At 41.9% G+C, this 19,830-nt stretch overlaps 1 protein-coding gene and 2 long non-coding RNA genes across 4 annotated transcripts in view; 2 read left to right on the top strand and 1 right to left on the bottom strand.

Annotated features, from left to right (window-relative positions):
• Positions 1-19,830, bottom strand: part of pld1b (phospholipase D1b) — a 45,699-nt gene that overhangs the window by 9,001 nt on the left and 16,868 nt on the right. For both annotated transcript variants that reach the window (XM_037756331.1, XM_037756330.1), the window contains exons 2-19: positions 14,253-14,423; positions 13,989-14,152; positions 12,799-12,941; positions 12,470-12,581; positions 12,306-12,371; positions 12,149-12,207; positions 11,932-12,024; positions 10,669-10,821; positions 10,294-10,443; positions 8,649-8,732; positions 7,987-8,068; positions 6,625-6,735; positions 6,354-6,536; positions 5,231-5,465; positions 2,604-2,732; positions 2,379-2,497; positions 1,627-1,740; positions 151-261 (exon numbers count right to left, since the gene is read on the bottom strand). In XM_037756331.1, the coding sequence (XP_037612259.1) occupies positions 151-261; positions 1,627-1,740; positions 2,379-2,497; positions 2,604-2,732; positions 5,231-5,465; positions 6,354-6,536; positions 6,625-6,735; positions 7,987-8,068; positions 8,649-8,732; positions 10,294-10,443; positions 10,669-10,821; positions 11,932-12,024; positions 12,149-12,207; positions 12,306-12,371; positions 12,470-12,581; positions 12,799-12,941; positions 13,989-14,152; positions 14,253-14,391 (2,247 nt within the window). In that variant the 5' untranslated portion in view covers positions 14,392-14,423. The remainder of the gene's footprint in view (positions 1-150; positions 262-1,626; positions 1,741-2,378; positions 2,498-2,603; positions 2,733-5,230; positions 5,466-6,353; positions 6,537-6,624; positions 6,736-7,986; positions 8,069-8,648; positions 8,733-10,293; positions 10,444-10,668; positions 10,822-11,931; positions 12,025-12,148; positions 12,208-12,305; positions 12,372-12,469; positions 12,582-12,798; positions 12,942-13,988; positions 14,153-14,252; positions 14,424-19,830) is intronic.
• Positions 119-8,640, top strand: LOC119480260. Its single transcript, XR_005204860.1, has 3 exons — positions 119-281; positions 8,002-8,087; positions 8,258-8,640. It is a non-coding gene; the product is annotated as an uncharacterized LOC119480260 (long non-coding RNA).
• LOC119480262 lies at positions 14,302-17,756 on the top strand. The gene is made up of 3 exons (XR_005204862.1): positions 14,302-14,435; positions 14,513-15,060; positions 16,237-17,756. It is a non-coding gene; the product is annotated as an uncharacterized LOC119480262 (long non-coding RNA).

The raw sequence follows: 19,830 nt of genomic DNA, 5'->3' as shown, positions 1-19,830 counted from the left end.
TGCAATGAGCTCCTTTCTCTAAATCTTGAGTTGCAGTTGATACGGTTAGTTTCAGCCTCTGTGTTGTTGCTACGGTTACGTGCAGTTTAACAGTGGTTTAACTGTTGGAGCAGACATGCTGCTGTTAGATGGACACAGAGAGATAAATACCTCTATGTAGACAAAGTGCTGGCTGTTCTGGATGACGCTGACGTAGGCGTTGTGGATGGACTCCTCGTGGTACTTGATGCCAGCGGACCAGTCGCTGGCCGAGCGGAGGATCTGAGGAAGGAGAGAGACGAGTGAGTTTAGGGAGGGAGGACAGGAGGACAACTGTGTTTACAAACGCTTTTAACTCCGACGCTGCAAAGAGGAAAGTTGGATTGAGTTTCATCTCGGACAAAATGTTTGTGTTTCACTCTTGAGACATGTCTCTGCAATGTGATAGCACACTGGAGGAACAAAACAAAATACTTTATTATCTCAATTCCCTACAACATACTAAATCTACAAAGTATGTACTATCTAATAGTCTTACAGGTATACTATTCTTGCAGTAGGCATATAAGACATTAATGTACTTTATGATTTTGTACGCGATTATTTTCAAATTAATTATACATTTTTTATCCATTTAAAATGAACCTTAAAGGGAGATTTGTCAAGTATTTAATACTCTTATCAACATGGGAGTGGACAAATATGCTGCTTTATGCAAATGTATGTATATATTTATTATTGTAAATCAATTAACAACACAAAACAATGACAGATATTGTCCAGAAACCCTCACAGGTACTGCATTTAGCATAAAACAATATGCTCAAATCAGAACATGGCAAACTGCAGCCCAACAGGCAACAACAGCTGTCAGTGTGTCAGTGTGCTGACTTGACTATGACTTGCCCCAAACTGCATGTGATTATCATAAAGTGGGCATGTCTGTAAAGGGGAGACTCGTGGGTACCCATAGAACCCATTTACATTCACTGATCTGGAGGTCAGAGGTCAAGGGACCACTTTGGAAATCGACATGACAATTTTCCTCGCCAAAATTTAGTGTAAGTTTGGAGCGTTATGTAACCTCCTTCATGACAAGCTAGTATGACATGGTTGGTACCGATGGATTCATCAGGTTTTCTAGTTTCATATGATACCAGTATCTTCACCCTAGCTTTAAACAAATTTGCGTTAACATGTTATTATCACTTCAACAGCCCTAATTTGTCCCAAAAGGTAATGAAACAAGATGAAAACTTTTGCCTGTTAAACTTAACAAGGGGAACGCAAAGCAATCTTACTAAAAGATTCAGTACTTTAATAATATTCTTTTGATTTACTGGGATCCTCCTGAAGCCTCACCAATCGGTTTTAATTTTTTCCAGCTGTGAGAAGCTTTGTTTCCTTGGTGCATTGCATTCTGGGACACCTGCTTGTTGTTTTGTCATGTAACCATATTGCACACTAAAACCCACTTTAAATGTAGCACAGAGCTAAAACACAGTCAGAATGAAGTGTAAGTCTGTGGAGGTAGAAGGGATGTCTAAAAGTCAGCTGTAAAAGCAGCTAAAAACTGAAAGTGAAGCGTAAACTGGCAGAGCAGCAGTTTAATACAGGGTGAACTGAACACATGAATACAGTACCAACCTGTACTTTGGCGGGGATGCTGTTGGGGACTTGGTATCGCTGCTCTCCAGCGGTGGTGTGAGACTTGGGCAACAGATACGGGTACGACAGAGCGCGGTACTTTGGCTTCACCAGCTGGTAGAGAAACAGAGAGAGACGGTAAAACACAGGTCACACAAAGCGCTGTGCAGCAAGATTCTTGTTTCTCAAGATTAAAGATAATAATAATAATCCATTCGCAACCACCAGGCTCCATTTACAAAAACAGTAATTTTACCTCGCAGGACACGGGAGTCGCTGGTCTACCGCTGCCTCGGTCGGTTAGTTTGTTTGAGTTATTGTGTGACTGGTGATTCTGAACTAACCCTTTAAAACACCAAAGACACACAATAACACAAACAAACTACCTGATCGAGGCAGCAGTAGACCAGCAACTCCTGTGTTCTACGGGGTAAAATTACTGTTTTTGTCAAAGGAGTCTGGTGGCTTTGAAGAGAGCATAGATAACGGCTTCAGTTGCCCGTCTGACGGCAAGGTGCTGGTACTCCTGTCTGTTTTTCCAAACTCCAGCTACTGTAGGCAATAAACTGACTATGGAGAAGTACCTCATATAATCCCACTTAAAAACACCCAAACTATCCCTTTAATACTTCTTTACAACATTAATCTGCAACAGAAGGTAACAACAGTGACACTCTGGAGGAGCAGAACCAGCTGCAGCTATGTTAAGCCCTTATTCAGTATGCTAGGACAACAGCAGCGTGACCTCTGACCCTGGTGAAGTTCCACCGCTGGATGAAGTGTCTGGCCACGTCTCGAGCCGCCTTCCCGTGAACCACCGAGGAGATGTCGTGCCAAGGCATTCTGGGAGTTGTGTGCCTGTCTATGAAATCTACAAACAGCAGAGCAGAAACAGGAATGTGAGGAGATCTAAGGAGACAAGATAAAAACCCTCCCCACGTCTCGCCGGTACACTGTGAGCTCGCTGATGTTCTTACCGTCGAACGGTTTGTCCAGCTGAATCCAGTCCTTGTGCACAAAGTTGCAGTAGTCTTTTCCGTGCCAGAACCGCGTGTTTCCAAACAACTCGCCGACCCCCGTGTGCAGACCACGTACTGAGCCGCTTCCTAAAAACACACACATGGATATCCTGTTATTTATCAGCAGTACAAAGCAACGAACACTACGAACACTGCAAACCTTCCAAAGACCAGTCGTCACTGCAGGAAAATTATTCCAAGGGACACGTGGGGTCTGGTATATTCTTTATGTTGTAACGGCTCTTTGTCTGAAAACAGTTTGAGAACTCGGTTCTAATCTGTTTACATCACACCACCTGCACCACGCTGACTCTGACAGTGATACACTGGTGTTTGGAAAATGCTTTGACAGCACTTTTACAGAAATGAAACAGCAGCTACAGTCAAGATATATAAAACCTCAGAGAGGAGTAGAGAGACATGCACACTGAACTCAACTCACCTCACAATAGATTATTATTAAAGGGATTATACAGCAAACAAAGAAAAGACCAAAAATAATACGGCTTAATTTGTTTATAGTAGTGGCTGTTTGCCTCACGTTCATCCCCCCCGACACTTCCCATCTATCACATGAGCAGGATAAACAGAGATGAGCCGGGCAAACAGACAGCAGCTAATAAAAACCTACGACATCTGTTTTACTGCAGCAGAGACACGTGTGTCTGCAGAGACATATGAGATTACAGGCTGCTGTATCTCATCAAATAAAACCACAGCTCTGTCTGATGTGTGTGCAAGATTTTCTAAAATATAAGGAGAGAACGCATGTTGCAGTGTTTTTTCCTACAGTGTGATCAAGTGGACGTTTCAAGTGGTGCGTTTAGTGGTCCAAGTTTTATCCTGCTTCTTATTTCTGCTGATCTAAATTTTCCCTCTTAGTCGTGGTTATACAAGTAGATATTCGTTCGTCTGCACGTACGTATGTCTGATCCATTCTCGTGAACACGATATCTCAGGAACGCCGCGAGGGAATTCCTTCAAATTTGGCACAAACGTCCACCTGGACGCGAGGATGAACTGATTCGATTTTGGTGGTCAAAGGTCACTGTGACCTTTTACACAAATATCTAACCGGATCAAAGGATATTTGTTTTGAAAATACTCGATGCCTTCTCCCAGAATAAAGCTTCAAACACACACACAGAAGTCCAGATCAAAACCACAGCAAAGCACACTGGGAGGCGAGCGGCCTCGCTGCAACGCTATCGCCGCCACCACCGACTCACCAGCCTGACACTGGCTGACGGGAGCGGCCGTCCTCAGCTCCGCCAGCCTGCTGGGGATCAGAGTGTGTTGGCTGTTGACGCTGTTGGACCAACCTGAACAGAGCGGCCACAAACACTGAGACAGCAGCACAGACGGAGGCTGCTGGAGGAGAAGCTTTAGACATCAACTAGTCCGAGGCTCCGAGGCCAAATCATCCTCAAGGTTTGGAAACCTTGAGGTATTAAGAAGTTTCCTTCTTAATACCTCAAACGGCCGGGACAGACACTACTGTTGGTTAATAATGTTTTATGATCAACCTTGAACTTTATGCATGGTTGAAAACTTTGGACTTCAGGCAATACTGCATGCTATTATGCAAAAATGACCTCCCATTAACGACATGTTAGTTCATGAGCTATTGAGATTGAGAAAAGCAAGTTCTGCACTGATTTACTGCCATGAGCGAATCCTCTAATCACTGCAATCTCCCTCAAATAAATTGAATTTGGCGTCGACGTTTTGCCGACCTAAACGCTGCCACCAGACTCCATTGACAAAAACAGTCATTTTACCTGTGAGTTTGGTGTTTTAAAACAACCTGGTCTCATTTGAAGGCGTATAAACACCACGACATTACACGTGTCATGAGTACACATTTTAGCCTTTTTTCATGTGTCATTTGTACGCCACGCAAACGTCCACAGTTACTGTAGGTTCAGGCAAGAAAACCACTTAGTTAGGGTAAGGGAAAACGTCATGGTTGGGCTTAAAATAAGTACGTAAACTAAGTAAAATACGTACGGAAACAACATGACACAACTACGGAAAACACGTCACAAACGTCATGATAAATGTCACTAACGTAACTTATAAAACAAAACACCGGTCAACAACGGTCTGCATTTACATTGCAGTCAGTATAGGATGCATGGCGTACAAATAACATGCAGAAATCAGGAAAGACGTACTTATTGCATTGCATTGCACCTTGCACATTATCGTGGCATTTAAGGGGCTGGATTTAAAGGGTTATTTCGGATTCACCAAAGTCACAAAATAACACAAAACAAACTAACCGACAGAGGCGGCAGTAGACGAGCAACTCCTGCGTTCTGCAAGGTAAAATTACTGTTTTTTCAATGGAGTCTGGTGGCTTTGAAAAGAGCGTAGATAACGGCTTCAGTTCCCCGTCAGAAAGGGCTGTCTGACGGCGTGGTAAAGAGGTAAAAATATTCTAAATATACCGTATATATACCGTACTCCACTGTGAAACACCTGAACTATCCCTTTAAAGCACTTGAACAAAAACTGCTTTTTGCTTCTACAACACAAGACCATTATACCATCAATAAAAATAACTTAATACATCCACTCACTCTCTTCGTCCTCCAGCTCTTTGTCGCTGTCGCTGTCGGTGTGGGTCAGCCCGTGTTTCTGCAGGTGTCTCCGGATGCTGAACCTGGTCCTCTTCATCCTGCTCTGACCTTTCAGCTTGGGCTGGTCCATCGAGTCCGTCACTGTAAAGATTCCTTTCCCGTTGCTCTGGGGAACGGCGCGGCCGCCGCCGCCGCCGTTGGCTGAGGCGGACACGTTGGAGGCGGCACCTGGAGCCTGAGAGTAAGTTAAACAAGGTCAGCGTTAATCAGGGAGTCAGAATAAAAGCACTGAAACAATAGACTTTAATAATAACAAATAAACATTAATTTGACTTCTTTGTTTTTAAATGTAGGATTGTGTGACTTGGGTAAAAATATCAATAATTATAAATCTCCTAAATGTCATGTTTAGGTTTTAAGTTTCCTTGTTTTAAGCTTTGAGACGATACATTTTTATAGATAATTCAATGGATTTTTTTTGGAGTATTTCCTCAATAAATAAAGGACGATTTAATCCCTCAGTTTATCTGAAAATTTAAAAAGCAGCAAATATGAAGATACATGATTTTGCCTGGGCAGCAATGAGATGTTTAGGACACTTTTTAACTGTTATTTAATTAAAATGTAAAGGAAACTGACTGATTAGATTTTTATTTATTTATTTATTCATTCAATTTATTTTTAATTTAATTAAATTTTCTTTTTGACAAATATGTTACAAATATTGAATTTTTCACTAAATTTAAGTGTATGTTTTTTTATGAAAAACATACACTTCACATTGCACATAAAGGGTGCACAAAAAGGCAAACCCTAACACAACACATAAATGCACTTTGAATATAAATTAAATTAAATCAAATTAAATTAAATTAAATTAAATTGTATTAAATTATTTGTCATTTGATACAGATATTTTAAACAATGAAAATGTTCTTGATTAAAGTGAAATTAAATGTAGAAGTGTTCTGTGTGAGAGAGAGAGATAAAGAAGCAGAGGGCAGGTGGCTGGTGCAGGTGTCCTGTCCTCACTACATGTTGGACAATGATCAGGTGACACTAACAACGTCAGCTGTGTGTGTATGTGTGTGTGTCTGTGTGTGTGTGTGTGTGTGAGAGAGACCTGCTCCAAGTGCGAGAGCGTAACACTCCCGACGTCCGTCAGCCGGTGCTCCGTGTCGTCCCAGCGACCGTACGCCAGGTCGATCCCCCCAACGAAGGCCACCGATTGGTCGACGATGATGATCTTCTCGTGATGCGCCCACAGGTAGACGGCGGAGGAGACGTGGTCTGGGTGACGCATCACCTTCGGAGAGAAAAAAAAGGTACAGAAACTCAAGACAGGAAACGTTGCATGAATGATAAACGTGTAAATACATCAGACAGAGACTCACCTTGATGTTGGGGTGGAGGTGCAGCAGCGTCCTCTTACTGTATCCTGAGTTGATGCCCAGAGCTAACTCCACCTCCTTGTACAGCATCACAAAGACATGCACGCCTTGTTGCTATGGAAACAACACAAACATGATGCTGAACATCAGTCCAATATGTCACCTGTAACATCTTGTTCCAGCTTTTTTCAGATTAATAATGTACGACGTTGACATTGATACCTGATGGAAATATCATGAGCATCATTTTATACACATTTCTCCAATATCAGCCTGATTTGGTGTCTTGAAACGTTGGCATCTCCATCAGGATTTAAAATAAAGTTCTGTAGGTTGGAACAGTGTTTGGCTGCACATTATGAGTTTGATTCCTCCACTCTGACTTTTATGATCTCTGAACTTTTCAGAAAGGCGTTGGTGTCGTCACTGTGGATGAATCGCTCCCCAGATAAATGTAATTTATTTATTTCTCTGCATATTTATTCAAATTAACCTGCATATTTATTTGATAATTGAAGCTTCTATTTCTACATTTCTTTCTTATTATTTAATTAATTAATTTATTCATTAAAATATTTATTTATTTATTATAGGGATTAACACAATAACGCATTAACGCAAATTCGTTTTAATGCCACATTAACGCAACTTGCCATATACGAGGTTGTAGCGGCTCAGTTTTAAAGCTAGCGTGAATATACTGGCATCATATGAAATTAGAAAACCGAATAAACACATCGGTACCAATCATGTCATACTAGCTTGTCGCAAAGTAGTTTAAATAACGCTCTGAACTTATGATATATGTTGGCGAGGAAAAACTGTCATGTCCATTTTCAAAGGGGTCCCTTGACCTCTGACCTCCAGATCAGTGAATGTAAATGGGTTCTATGGGTACCCACGAGTCTCCCCTTTACAGACATGCCCACTTTATGATGATCACATGCAGTTTAGGGCAAGTCATAGTCAAGTCAGCACACTGACACACTGACAGCTGTTGTTGCCTGTTGGGCTGCAGTTTGCCATGTTATGATTGGAGCATATTGTTTTATGCTAAATGCAGTACCTGTGAGGGTTTCTGGACAATATCTGTCATTGTTTTGTGTTGTTCATTGACTTACAATAATAGATATATACATACATTTGCATAAAGCAGCATATTTGTCCACTCCCATGTTGATAAGAGTATTAAATACTTGACAGATCTCCCTTTAAGGTACATTTTGAACAGATAAAAAACGTGCGACAGCCCTAATTTATCATAATGGCAGCTTTAGTCCATTCTGTGGTTTTCACATAGCTGTCTCACTCTCTCTGTGATAAAGATGGTGACTTAGACCAAAGAAGAAAGCGTTTCCTGCTCACCGCTTTGCGTTTCAGTATGCAGTCCAGACGCCAGCGGTTGCCCTCGACAACCGGCCTCTTCAGGAAGATCTCTGGACTCAACCTGTGGACCAACACACACTGTAAGACATCACATAGAGACACTTTCCTCTTTATTTCCTCCTGATTTCACGCTCTACTTCCCTACTTTCTTTTTCCTTTAACAGTAAACTTCTTTCTGTTATTCCTGCTCTCCTTTCATTTTTCTTTTTCCAAGGGCTGCAGTAATTTCTGTCCACTTGTTTCTCAACAGTTTTTCTTCTCCAGGAGCAGGATGTGACATCATCTCTAAAGGAATCTTGTGACGCTGCAAGATCCCCAGTCTTTGCTAAATATTATAGTCTGTGATTAAAACCTCTGAGACTTGAGACACGTCGTGTTTAGATGTGAGAGGATGTCAGACGACTTCAGTCTTGCAAAACAATGACTTGGTCCCACCTCTGACACTCAGCATGTAGTATTGAAATGTGTACTAGTACACCAGTAGTCTGAGCCTCAGACTGTAACTGATCCGTTTGACCAGAAAACCTCCCCGAGAGGTGACCGCCGGCTGCACTCACTGCACTCTGAGACACACACACACACACACATATAGAGACAAACCCCCCCCACCACCATCCTTTCAAACACATAAACACACTCACCACCAGTCTGTGATGAATATTTCCTCTTTGGCTTCTTCAAGAGCGTCGGCCACGTCCTCCATGTACGTCCGACCATTCACATACCTGTAGAAGACACACACACACACACACACACACACCTTTAGACAGCAACAACAACTCAAACACTCCCCCCTCTCACTTTTCAATCTGTCCATCTTCTGTTCTTTCAATATGCTTTTTAATGGTGAACACACACACACACACACACACACACACACACACACAGAGACACACGGTGTGTCTCACAGACAGTATAGTGTTGCCCAGCAGGGAGACAGGTGATGAGCAGGTGAGGCTCACTTTCCCTCTCTTTGTGTCGGGTTACTCCAGCGAGACACACACACACACACACACACACACACAAACACACACACACACACACACGCACACACTCTCTGCCAACTGGACCGGGCCTCGTCTAGACGGTTTTACCAACATCTGGCCCCGGACCCAGCCACTAATTTACACCAATTTAATGGTTGTTTTCCTCATTATTAAAACACAGACTACGTTTACATGCACACTAATATTCAACTATTATTCCAATTATGAAAATATTGTGAATTTGATACTATATTTGGGTCATGTAAGCAGCATATTCTGTTTGGATATTCTGAATGGAGCATTTTACGATTGAAGGCCTTTTCACACCGGGGACGAAAAAAACGAAACAAAAAATATTCTTTAGCGATTTTTCACGTTCAAACCTTCCACACCAAGACCAACACGAATATTTGCATTCCTTGCATTCCACCGAAAATTTAAGTTTTGCACCGTCAAGCAATCACAAATGCATCAGTTGTTTTTACTATGATAAACTCACACACAACTCTACGCGCTGGAGACGGGCTCCTTATTATTCCAAGTGTGCAGGTCTGTGAGGAAAGTTGCAATGTGGCTCGCATTTCTATTGTAACTATTGAGTAATAAATACTGGAAGTAAATAGTAAATAAGTAAATTAAATACTGTACGTGATGTGTTAACTATAATGTGATACATGGCCTTTAATACAAGGCTTAATGATCCGTTTATAATGGTTATTGCTGGTAATAACAATAATCGGCTAGTAATAATAATAATAATAATAATAAGACTGCACTTGATAGTTCAAAGCATCAAAGCTATTATTTTATTGGTTGGTTTATCTCTATTGGCATCCGAAATTTGCAGAAATCGAAACAACTGCAGAAAAAAAACATTGCGAAGTACGAAAATGTTGTGATTCTGTGTGGAAAGGCTCAGAGAGATAGATCGGTTTAAATTTATAAATTGACGTGTGATTTATTGATACGAATTATTTGTGTTTGGTCTGAAAAGACCTTAAGACATGTGTGATCTACTGATATTATTCAGGTTTTAGGAGCATTCTTTTCTCAAATGGGTTGTTTACAGCAGTTTACGACACACAACCTCTTGCCTGTTTACGTCCAGCTCTGTTCGTTGAACACAAACCAAATAGCCGACAGTTTGCAGAGATGCATGTTATTGTGACAGCCCTGCTTAGTAGGAATATTCTCTTTTTGCAGAATAAGGGACAGATTATTTGTTTCACGTAAACGTAATCTGCGACGTCAGCTAAAACGTCGGTATGTCGACAGTGTGTCGGTTGGTTGCCGTGGTTACCATTTGGCGGGGATGTTCACTTCCTCTCTGGCGAAGGATCCGAAGCGGTGGTCTTGGAGGAAGAACGAGCCGTGCTTCTGGACGAAGCCCTCGATGGCCTGACCCCACCAGCGGGCGTGTCTGTAGCTGCTGCACTTCAGCACCAGTGATCTGTCAACACACACACACACACACACACACACACACACACACACACACACACACACACACACACACACACACTTTATTATTATTATATGACACTCTTTATTTTATTAGAGATGAATTAACAAAGGTTTACACGAGTTGTTGGTCAATATTGAGACCAATGAGCTTCATCCTCAATGTCATTAAAAAGATTTAATTATTATAAAATACATCCGTGTAGTCACCCACCTGGACAGACTGTCGATGCGAATGCCGTGTTTGGTGTCCGTGTCTTTGGAGTCCATCTTGATGCTGAACTCTTTGTCGAACAGCATCACGAAGGAGATGGCGCCCGAGTCGGGCTTCATGTAGAGCAGGAACGAGTCCTTCACCACCAGCCAGCTGCACACGAAATAAGAGTTATAAAATCACAAAGTCACAGTTGAACCTTGACGTTTCTCTACAACATCGTTTGAGTACAAAATGTAATCTGTCTAACTGTCTACAGATCTCAGCAGTTAAGTAAGAAGTTATCATAACCACAAAGAATGATGGTCAGGAATCAGTCAGTGTTTGTTTCCTGCATTCTGGTGACTTTTAAATAATGAAAATACCAAAGTATATACACTGCAACAGCATTTTTATGTTAAAAACTTTAAACGCTTATTTTAGTTAAAAGTGCAATGCTTTGCAGGCAGACGACGCGTCAGCAGCTCTCTGCTACGGAGAACAGAACCTGACAAAAATAAATAAATAAACAAATGACTTAATAAATAAACAAATAAATAAATAGATATTCCATTAAAAGCAGCAAAAATATTATTAAAAGTAAATATAGTCATTAATTAATTGATAAAATGCGATATAAATTGATATTTCTGTTTTAAGTTCCACTTTTATTTATTTATCTTTGGATTAATTCCCTTGTTTATTTACTCTTCTGTTTCATTTCCACATTTATTTATTCATTTATTTATTTTTATGAATTCTTACATTTATTTATTTAATTTTGCATTTATTTTTTATTTACTTATTTTTGTATTTATTTTATATTTATTTTTAATTTATTTATTTATGCATGTTTCATTTCCACATTTATTTATTCATGTATTTATTTTTATGAATTCTTACATTTATTTATTTATTTTTAAATTGATTTATTTATGTGTTTAAGCATTTATTTATTTATTTATGCATGATTTTCCCTTTGCATTTTACCCCTTATTTATTTCCCCAAACGTATTTATCTCTGTGTTCTTTTCTTCATACATTGTCGTCCGGGTGGGAACGGTAGACTTCTAGAGTCGTAGGCGTTATACACGCTGCACAGAGCCAGAAACAGGTTGTGATAAAGAAAAAGAGAAAGTAGGAAAATTAGATATTAATGGGGAGAAAGACAGGAGATTAAGGGACCCGGGAGGAAACCGAGAGAGGGCGACAAAAAACGTGAGTCTCCTGAGAAAATCGGGAGGGTTCGCAAGAATGGTTTGTGTCCGTGGTGAGTTCACTGACCGTTTGGACCAGCGGTAGCACATCCTGCTGCGACCGCAGCAGTTCAACCCGGGGATCCGATGGCCGCCGGATCTCTTCGACACCATTCCTTCTCTGAAAGACAAGAAAGAAAGCTCCTGTTACTAAAAACAATCTGTGCCTTCAAAACCACTGATTAGGCATGATTTAAATACCAAAAGGTAGTTAATGATATGTTTTGACGTAGAGTTGTTCTTACAAGCCTTTTGGTCCCAGATCGTGGATAAATGACAGCTGGCTAACATCGATGAACTCCATCTGAAAGAGAGGAATGACGTTGTTGCACATTAAAATCAGGACATAATGGTCTATTTTGTCATTTTCCAGGTTTTCCAAAATCTGATATATTTACGTACCGTTGCGTGGTAGTTCCTGTACATCGGCATCTTCAGCAGGTTGTTCAGGTAATCTTCTAGTTGTTTCTGGAACATTAGAGAAACATCAGCTGGTTAAATCCAATTAAACATCAACAAGTGTGAAAGCAGGAGAGACCGGTGATCGACTCTGGTGAACGGCGTACCCTGCGACTGGAAACTTGGTCCTCTCTGCCCAGGTCGTCTCTTCCTCCTCTGGGGAGGCTCGGCATCTGCCTCTCTTCGCTCTTCGCCGCCGTCTGCCTCTTCACCGTGTTTCTGCAGAGAGAAACGACAAGAGAGAGGTGCTCGGTTTCTAATGTAGTTTTAGTAACTTTCTGGAAGGTTTGGACGACGGAGGCAACAAGAAAGAACTGTAAGCTGAAGATCTAGGCTGTTTACGTCGCCCCTGATCTGAGCTCCTGAAGGTTTAACTGAACCTAAACCTGAGATAATCCAGGACAAGAGAAGGCAATAAAAGCCCCGCGGTGTTTACCTTCGTGTCGGCAGCGGCAGCTTCATGAAGGTCTTGTACGTCCTCAGCTCTCTGTGCAGATCCATGAAGTGTTTCTCCTTCCTCTTCACCAGCCACGTGAACTCTCCGTGTTTCAGCTCCATCTTAAACACCGCCGGCAACGACTGAGACACACAGCAGCAGCAGCACGGACACACAGGTTAGATAGAGACATTTAATGCTTTACATTTTAAAAAAAGGTTTCCCTAAACAGTCTTGAATCACATAAATTGTGTATCACTGTAAAGCTGAGACTCTTGTGGATCCAATGAGCCCAACTGTATTCATGTGTGATGATGTTAGTCCCCAGAGGAGCCATTTCATTGTAGTGAAACCAATTTTTGAAACATGACCTCACTGTATAAAATGACCTGTGGTGACCTCTAGGATAATCACAGCCTCATGAGACTTTACAGTCACAAACTAGAGACCTAGAGCATTCAGAGGATGGATGGATCAGACTAGAGACCTAGAGCATTCAGAGGATGGATGGATCAAACTAGAGACCTAGAGCATTCAGAGGATGGATGGATCAAACTAGAGACCTAGAGCATTCAGAGGATGGATGGCTTTGATGGATTGATCAATAAGGGGGTTTCTGAGCAGTTTACACAATAGAAAGTGCTCGCCATCCAATCGCCAAAAAAAATGCAGTTCTTGCAGAAATCTTAAAAAATGTCAAAAGTTTTTGATCCCAAATCATAGCATGGCTTTTTCTATGGTGCTCCTCAAGGTCTTGGTGTCTTAATGTGGGATTTTGGAGAGATTATTGATCATTTTTATCAATTCTTGAGTGGTAAAAAATGGTTATCAACCTAAAAATTGCTGCAACAACTTATGAAACATAATAGAGCATGGGATCATAATGTTCTAAACCCTTATATACTTGTACAATTAATTTAAAAATAATCAGTTTTTCTCATTATTCAGCACAGCATCTTGCAGATAAAATATTAACTGGGCAACAAAACCTCTGACTGTCTTAACGGATGCCAGCAAAGTCATTTAAAACCTGTCTGACATTGTGAAAATGTTGGACATTTGAGAATTTAAGGACGGCAACGTGACGTGATTTTTGAGCCACCAGAGCAGAATAATAAGAGACAAATAATAACTGTAGGGAGTGAAATGTTCAGGAGGTTACGTGTGTGTCTTTGTGTGTCTTTGTGCACCTTGTTGACGCTCCTCTGCGTGGTGATGTTGAAGCGGTCCTGAGCCGAGGTGAAGCGCTCCACCTCCAGGATCTTGGCGGTGATCGGAGAGGACAGGAAGACGCTGGCCTCGGACTCCTTGAACCCCACCGTGCGGTAGACCGCGATGAAAGGCAAACGCTCGGCTGCAGAACAACACCAACAGACATACAAACATATCAGATATATGTAATATATACTGTATGTAGAGGTGGGAGATGAACGCCACGCTGCACACACACATACCTGAGGCGTGGGCGTCGGTGGTGTTGTACTCTCCATCTTCCAGGTCGAGCTCGCGGGTGTCCAGCGTCTCCATGATGCCGGTCATATCGTTGGCAACCAGCTGCAGGGTGCTGGAGGTCGGCTCGGTCTGCCGCAACATGGCTAGCACTCGGTCTGGAGCCCGGGGCTCACCTGGAGAGACAGGTAAGGAGGGGAAGAGGGTGTTAAACCAAAAGATAGGGAGTCAAATCACATCCTTTCTTTTTCCTGTGCTTATCCAGGCCACAAGTGGTGACGCAAGACGAGCAGACGCTCCTCCTGGAAGATCCCACGGCAGCCAGTTTTTGGCTCCATTTGTCAGCGCTATCACAAAAACCAAGTATCTCATCCGTCATCATACACTCTCTTTCTGTCTTTTTAAGTCTCCTTTTTAACATCGTCTTTAGCTCTCCGTCTTCCTCCCCTCGCTCTCTCTACATCCAGCTGTTTTACCCTCACACCCTGCAGCTACTTCCATCCATCTCTTCCTCCATCGCAGCCTCACATCACCAAGAGACACCAATCCAAACAGACGGATTATTAGATGAGCAGCACAGGAAGCGGAGGAGCGTTTCAACCACATTCCTCAGTATAATAAGTGTGTGTGTGTGTGTGTGTGTGTGTGTGTGTGTGTAGAAACAGGTCAAACGGTGTTCGTGTGTGCTCCCGTGAATGACGAGGATTAACTGGAGGGATTTCCACTCCAACTGACCCAGAAACATGAATGAGATGAGTCATGTTGGGTGAAACACGGAGAGAGAGACAGTGATGACAACACCCAGACTAACAAGTAAATATGTCATCCGTCACTAAGGAGGCGCTAAAACCTGAGAGCCAATCAGAAACAAGCTGCTACAGGAGCTTGAAGGTTTCATGGAAACCACAGTGGTGCAAAGTAACTAAGTACATTTACTCAGGGGCTGTACTTGAGTACAAATATGAGGTACTTGTTCTTTACTTGACTATGCTCTTTTCATACTATATTTTACCCCACTAGGCGACATCTCAGAGGCGATCTTGTATATTTTACTCCACTACATTTATCTGACGGCTTTAGTTACAAAATAAGCAAGCTACAATAACGCTCACGGCGTTTAGCGTGCAATAAGTACACTTTTCTTCCGCGTGTCTTTTGTACGTCATGTATCCTGTACTGACTGCAATTTGAGCGCATCTGCGTATAAATGCTACGGTAACAGTTATTGTCGTAGTATAAAAATGGGATGGAACACAAAACACAACAAACACAGGAGACCCGTGTTTGACACCGTTGTTGCCCGGCGTGTTTTTTGTTGACTTTTGTGGCGTGTTTTGCGTAGCCGTTTCCTTTCGTATTTTACTTAGTTTACGTACATATTTTAAGCATAACCATGACGTTTTCCCTTAACCTAACTAAGTGGTTTTCTTGCTTGAACGCAGACATTTGCATGGCGTACAAATGATGCGAAAACGCTAAAATGCATACTCATGACATGCGAAATGTCCGTGTAATGTCGTGGTAGTTATACGCCTTCCAGTGAGGCCGGGTTGCATTAAGATTTCTGCACTCAAAACATACGAAGAAGATCTTATCAAATATGTTTTGTTATCAATTAAACTACCCAACAGTTTATATAAATACAGCTGAAACAATTAGTCGATTAATCAATTAGTGGATTGAAAGAAAACTAATTGGAAACCTATTTATCAACTAAAGACCAAAACATTTCATGGTTCCAGCTTCACTGATGTGAAGATTTGATGCTTTTCCTTTTTATTTAAATCTATTATACATAATTTTAGAGTTTAGTTTTATTTTTTTGAGCTGAAACAAGCAGAAGTCTGTCTGAGTAGATCTCTCCTGTAGGAGGTTCAGTATTTCCTGCTTCTCAGAACTTTCTAAGAAAACAAGAGTTGGTGTTTTGGTTGATCAGAGAGTTGTGCTGCGGTTTGACTGCGGTCTGTCTGCTTTCACTTCCTCCTTCAGATAACAACACCACCAACCACAGCGGGCGGAGACGCCGTCCCATAACCAGGAAACCAACAGCTCTGAACTCCACAGAGGCTCCGCTGAGTTACAGACGTCTCTTTCCCAATGAAAGTCTATGGGAAAAAGTACTTTTGGGCCTGAGGGCATCACGTGACGGACACGGAAGTTGCAGTACCGCCGTTTGGCCACTACGAAAGTTGGGATCGACGACCGGCGCTCTTCCTGGGGGCTTGAACTGCAGACGTTTGTGTGGCGTCCAAAAGACACACGAAACGCTGAAATGCGACCTCATGACACACTGAAAGTCTGTGTAATGTCGTTGTATTTCTACGCCTTCCTGTGACACCGGGTTGTTAAAATATCTATATACGGTAAATTGTATTGACCTTACCCTTCCGTGCACTGTTACCTCACATTCAGGTCATGCATCTCTTTGCAAACTCAAACAAATTAGATGCAAATGCAGAAACCTTTACTGTTCTAACACGAGGCTGCAAACACATTTGGTTGTACAGTCCAAACACACACACACACACACACACACACACACACAGACACACAGACACACACACACACACACACACATACACAGAGTATGCACTGTAGCATGCAAAGTATGCACGGCATTAAGATCCTGTGTGTCACTGTTGTACTGAAACTATGTGACGGAGAAATGTGTGTGAAAGTGCGTCTGAGGTGTGTCTGCAGACTTCTAACAATAGATCCTGGAGGAACCGGTGATGCTGGAGATTTAAAAAATAACCATCAGAAATAAAAGTAAAGGAGGGAAAGATGCTCGTTATTCTCCTGGTTTATGTTTCTCTGCAGAAAGCGTTACTGTAATACGCTCATTTACACTCGTATGTCTCTGAGGGAATAATATTATCAGCACTAATGAAACACACTTGACCCTTTTTCTCCACATTTGAACTAGAAGTGAAAACAAAGAGTGAAACTTGTGAGTCGTTTCAATACGCCGTTGCGTTTTTCACTTCCTGGTCAAAAGCTTTTTAAGGAGGAATTCGAAGACTCAAAACTAGAGCTGGGCAATATATCCATATTATATTGATATCAGCCTCGGACTCGATTTATTTTCTATGTATTTATGAGTGTATTTTGCCCTTTTTTTGAGTTGAGAACTAACAAGAAACGCTGGCAACACTGAAAACTCATCTAATTTAAAAAATGTATATCACCTAATATTTATAATCTGATTCTGGGACACATTTAGGTATTGAAATGTCACTTATTCAATAAAAAATGCGAAGGGATAGCCTGTAGTCCAGGATATTGGTTCATGACTATTTCAATACATGAATTATATGAAGAGATAAAGTATTGCTCAACTATAATTTTCATTTTCCTTCAGTGTTTTTCCTTCGCTCACTAACAACAGACTTATTTGTGTTCTTCAGGGTGTTGACGTGAACTTCTTAAAGTGGCGTAAAGTTTCTTTGTTTCTCACCATAAAGGAAAGTGTGAATCCTTGAAGGCTAACGAACATGTTGACTTCTTCATAAAACTGTTAAAACCTGAATGTTTACTTGGAGACAGTCCTCTAAGAAAACAGGGACCGACTCTCCTGAGCACTACGAGTGGTCAAACTAGGGCTGCACAATTAATCAAATATTAATCTCAATCATGATTTTGGCTTCCAATTGCCTGCGATATGTAAGAGATAATGTACAGCGAGCCGGTCATTGTTGTGAAAGAATCACCGACAGGGTGATGCTGCACGTCTCTCATCGCCCTGAAGGGGATTCTTTCACAACAATGACCGGCTCGCTGTACATTATCCCACTTATTACACGGCTACTTACTGAAGAAATCAATATTTTAACACAGAAACGGTCCTCCAGAGTCCAACATCAGACCTGCACCCATAGCAACGGTGTGCTGTACATAGCGACGGTCTGCTGCGCATAGCGATGGTCTGCTGTGCATAGCGATGGTCTGCTGTGCATAGTGACGGTCTGCTGTGCATAGGGACGGTCTGCTGTGCACAGCGACGGTCTGCTGTGCACAGCGACGGTCTGCTGTGCACAGCGACGGTCTGCTGTGCACAGCGACGGTCTGCTGTGCATAGCGACGGTCTGCTGTGCGACGGTCTGCTGTGCGACGGTCTGCTGTGCATAGCGACGGTCTGCTGTGCATAGCGACGGTCTGCTATACAGAAATAACCCTAACCCTAACCCTAACAGCCAGCCACCAGCCAGTGATCGAGATGTTTTGGCTTCACTTTTGGGGAGCTGTCATGCCGCTGTGCGTGCACCCTACAGCAGCAGCCTCAGAGAAACTTTCCTGATGCAGCTGCAGTCCAGCGTAGAAGAGTAATATACTCTATTACTCGTGTCTCCCGGGGGATTCAACTCAATGGGCCGGAGACGGAGGATCCTCTCCCCGGTGCTGGCTGGCCCTCATATGGCACATTTCCATGAGCCTCACAGTCTTAAATTGTTTACAAGAGCACATTCATAGATCTAGCCTCTTAATTTTGCTCTCATGCACCAGATTGATGCATTTAACTTTAAAGTACAGCCTACAAAATTTAGGGTGAATATTCCTGTATTTTTCACAATATATATCACAGAAAACAAAATTTAATATATTTTAATTTCATTATTTTATAATATTTATAATATTTTTAATTATTTTATTTAATATTTAAAATATTTTTTCCAACACTGTGCAGCCCTAATTTGTACAACAAGGAAGTGAAAGCAGCACTCTGTTTATTTAAATGTGACAATAAAAGTATTTTGTCGCTAAAATCAATGAATAATCGTGATCTCAATATCGATCTAAATAATCGGGATTATGATTTTGGCCAGAATCGTGCCGCTCTATAAGCAGGTAATGTACCAGAACTTGCTGCTGCTGGAAACACTGAGACTGAACCAGAACCAGAACCAGACGCTTAATGTGCCGCACAAACAAAACAAAGAGGCTGAAACGCTCTGCAGAGCTGCAGAGTTGAGTTCAGAACTACAGTCGACCCCTTTCACATTACATTAGATTTAACGTTAATATAAATTATACATTAATAACGGAGCTGCCAGGCTGAAGCCTTTTAAGGATATTTTACTGAGGACTTGACCCGAGTTAAATCTTACGTGACTATAACAGGAAACTGAGCTGGAAGGTTCACTGTTGACCTTGGAAATAACAAAAATATTTTAAGGTGATTAATGCAGGAAGTGGCCGGTGTGTGTGTGTGTGTGTGTGTGTGGGTGTGTGTGTGTACATTATGCCCGGCCCAGTGAGCACTCACATTAATTGGGTACAGTGAGGACCATCTCCCCCCCCAACTGCATCACTCGCCAGCCAGGTGGCAGGCTGCTGAGTCACACACACACACACACACACACACACACACACACACGCACACACACTCACTCATGCAATCAGGCTGATTCACACACAAAATCCTCTTTCTTCATCTTTTCTTTAACTTCTGTAACTTCTTACTTCACACACTGAAGTATTTTACGTCATCCTCTCTGATGGTTCGTGTCCACAGGGGCGTTTTTTTCCCAGCGTTGGACGCTTGATGGGAACTCGGCTCCTGATTTTCTTCTCTTATATCACGAA

The sequence above is a fragment of the Sebastes umbrosus genome, chromosome 21 (genome assembly GCF_015220745.1).
Source record: "Sebastes umbrosus isolate fSebUmb1 chromosome 21, fSebUmb1.pri, whole genome shotgun sequence".
Classification (NCBI taxonomy): domain Eukaryota; kingdom Metazoa; phylum Chordata; class Actinopteri; order Perciformes; family Sebastidae; genus Sebastes; species Sebastes umbrosus.
This window is presented reverse-complemented; position numbering and strand designations above follow the sequence as displayed.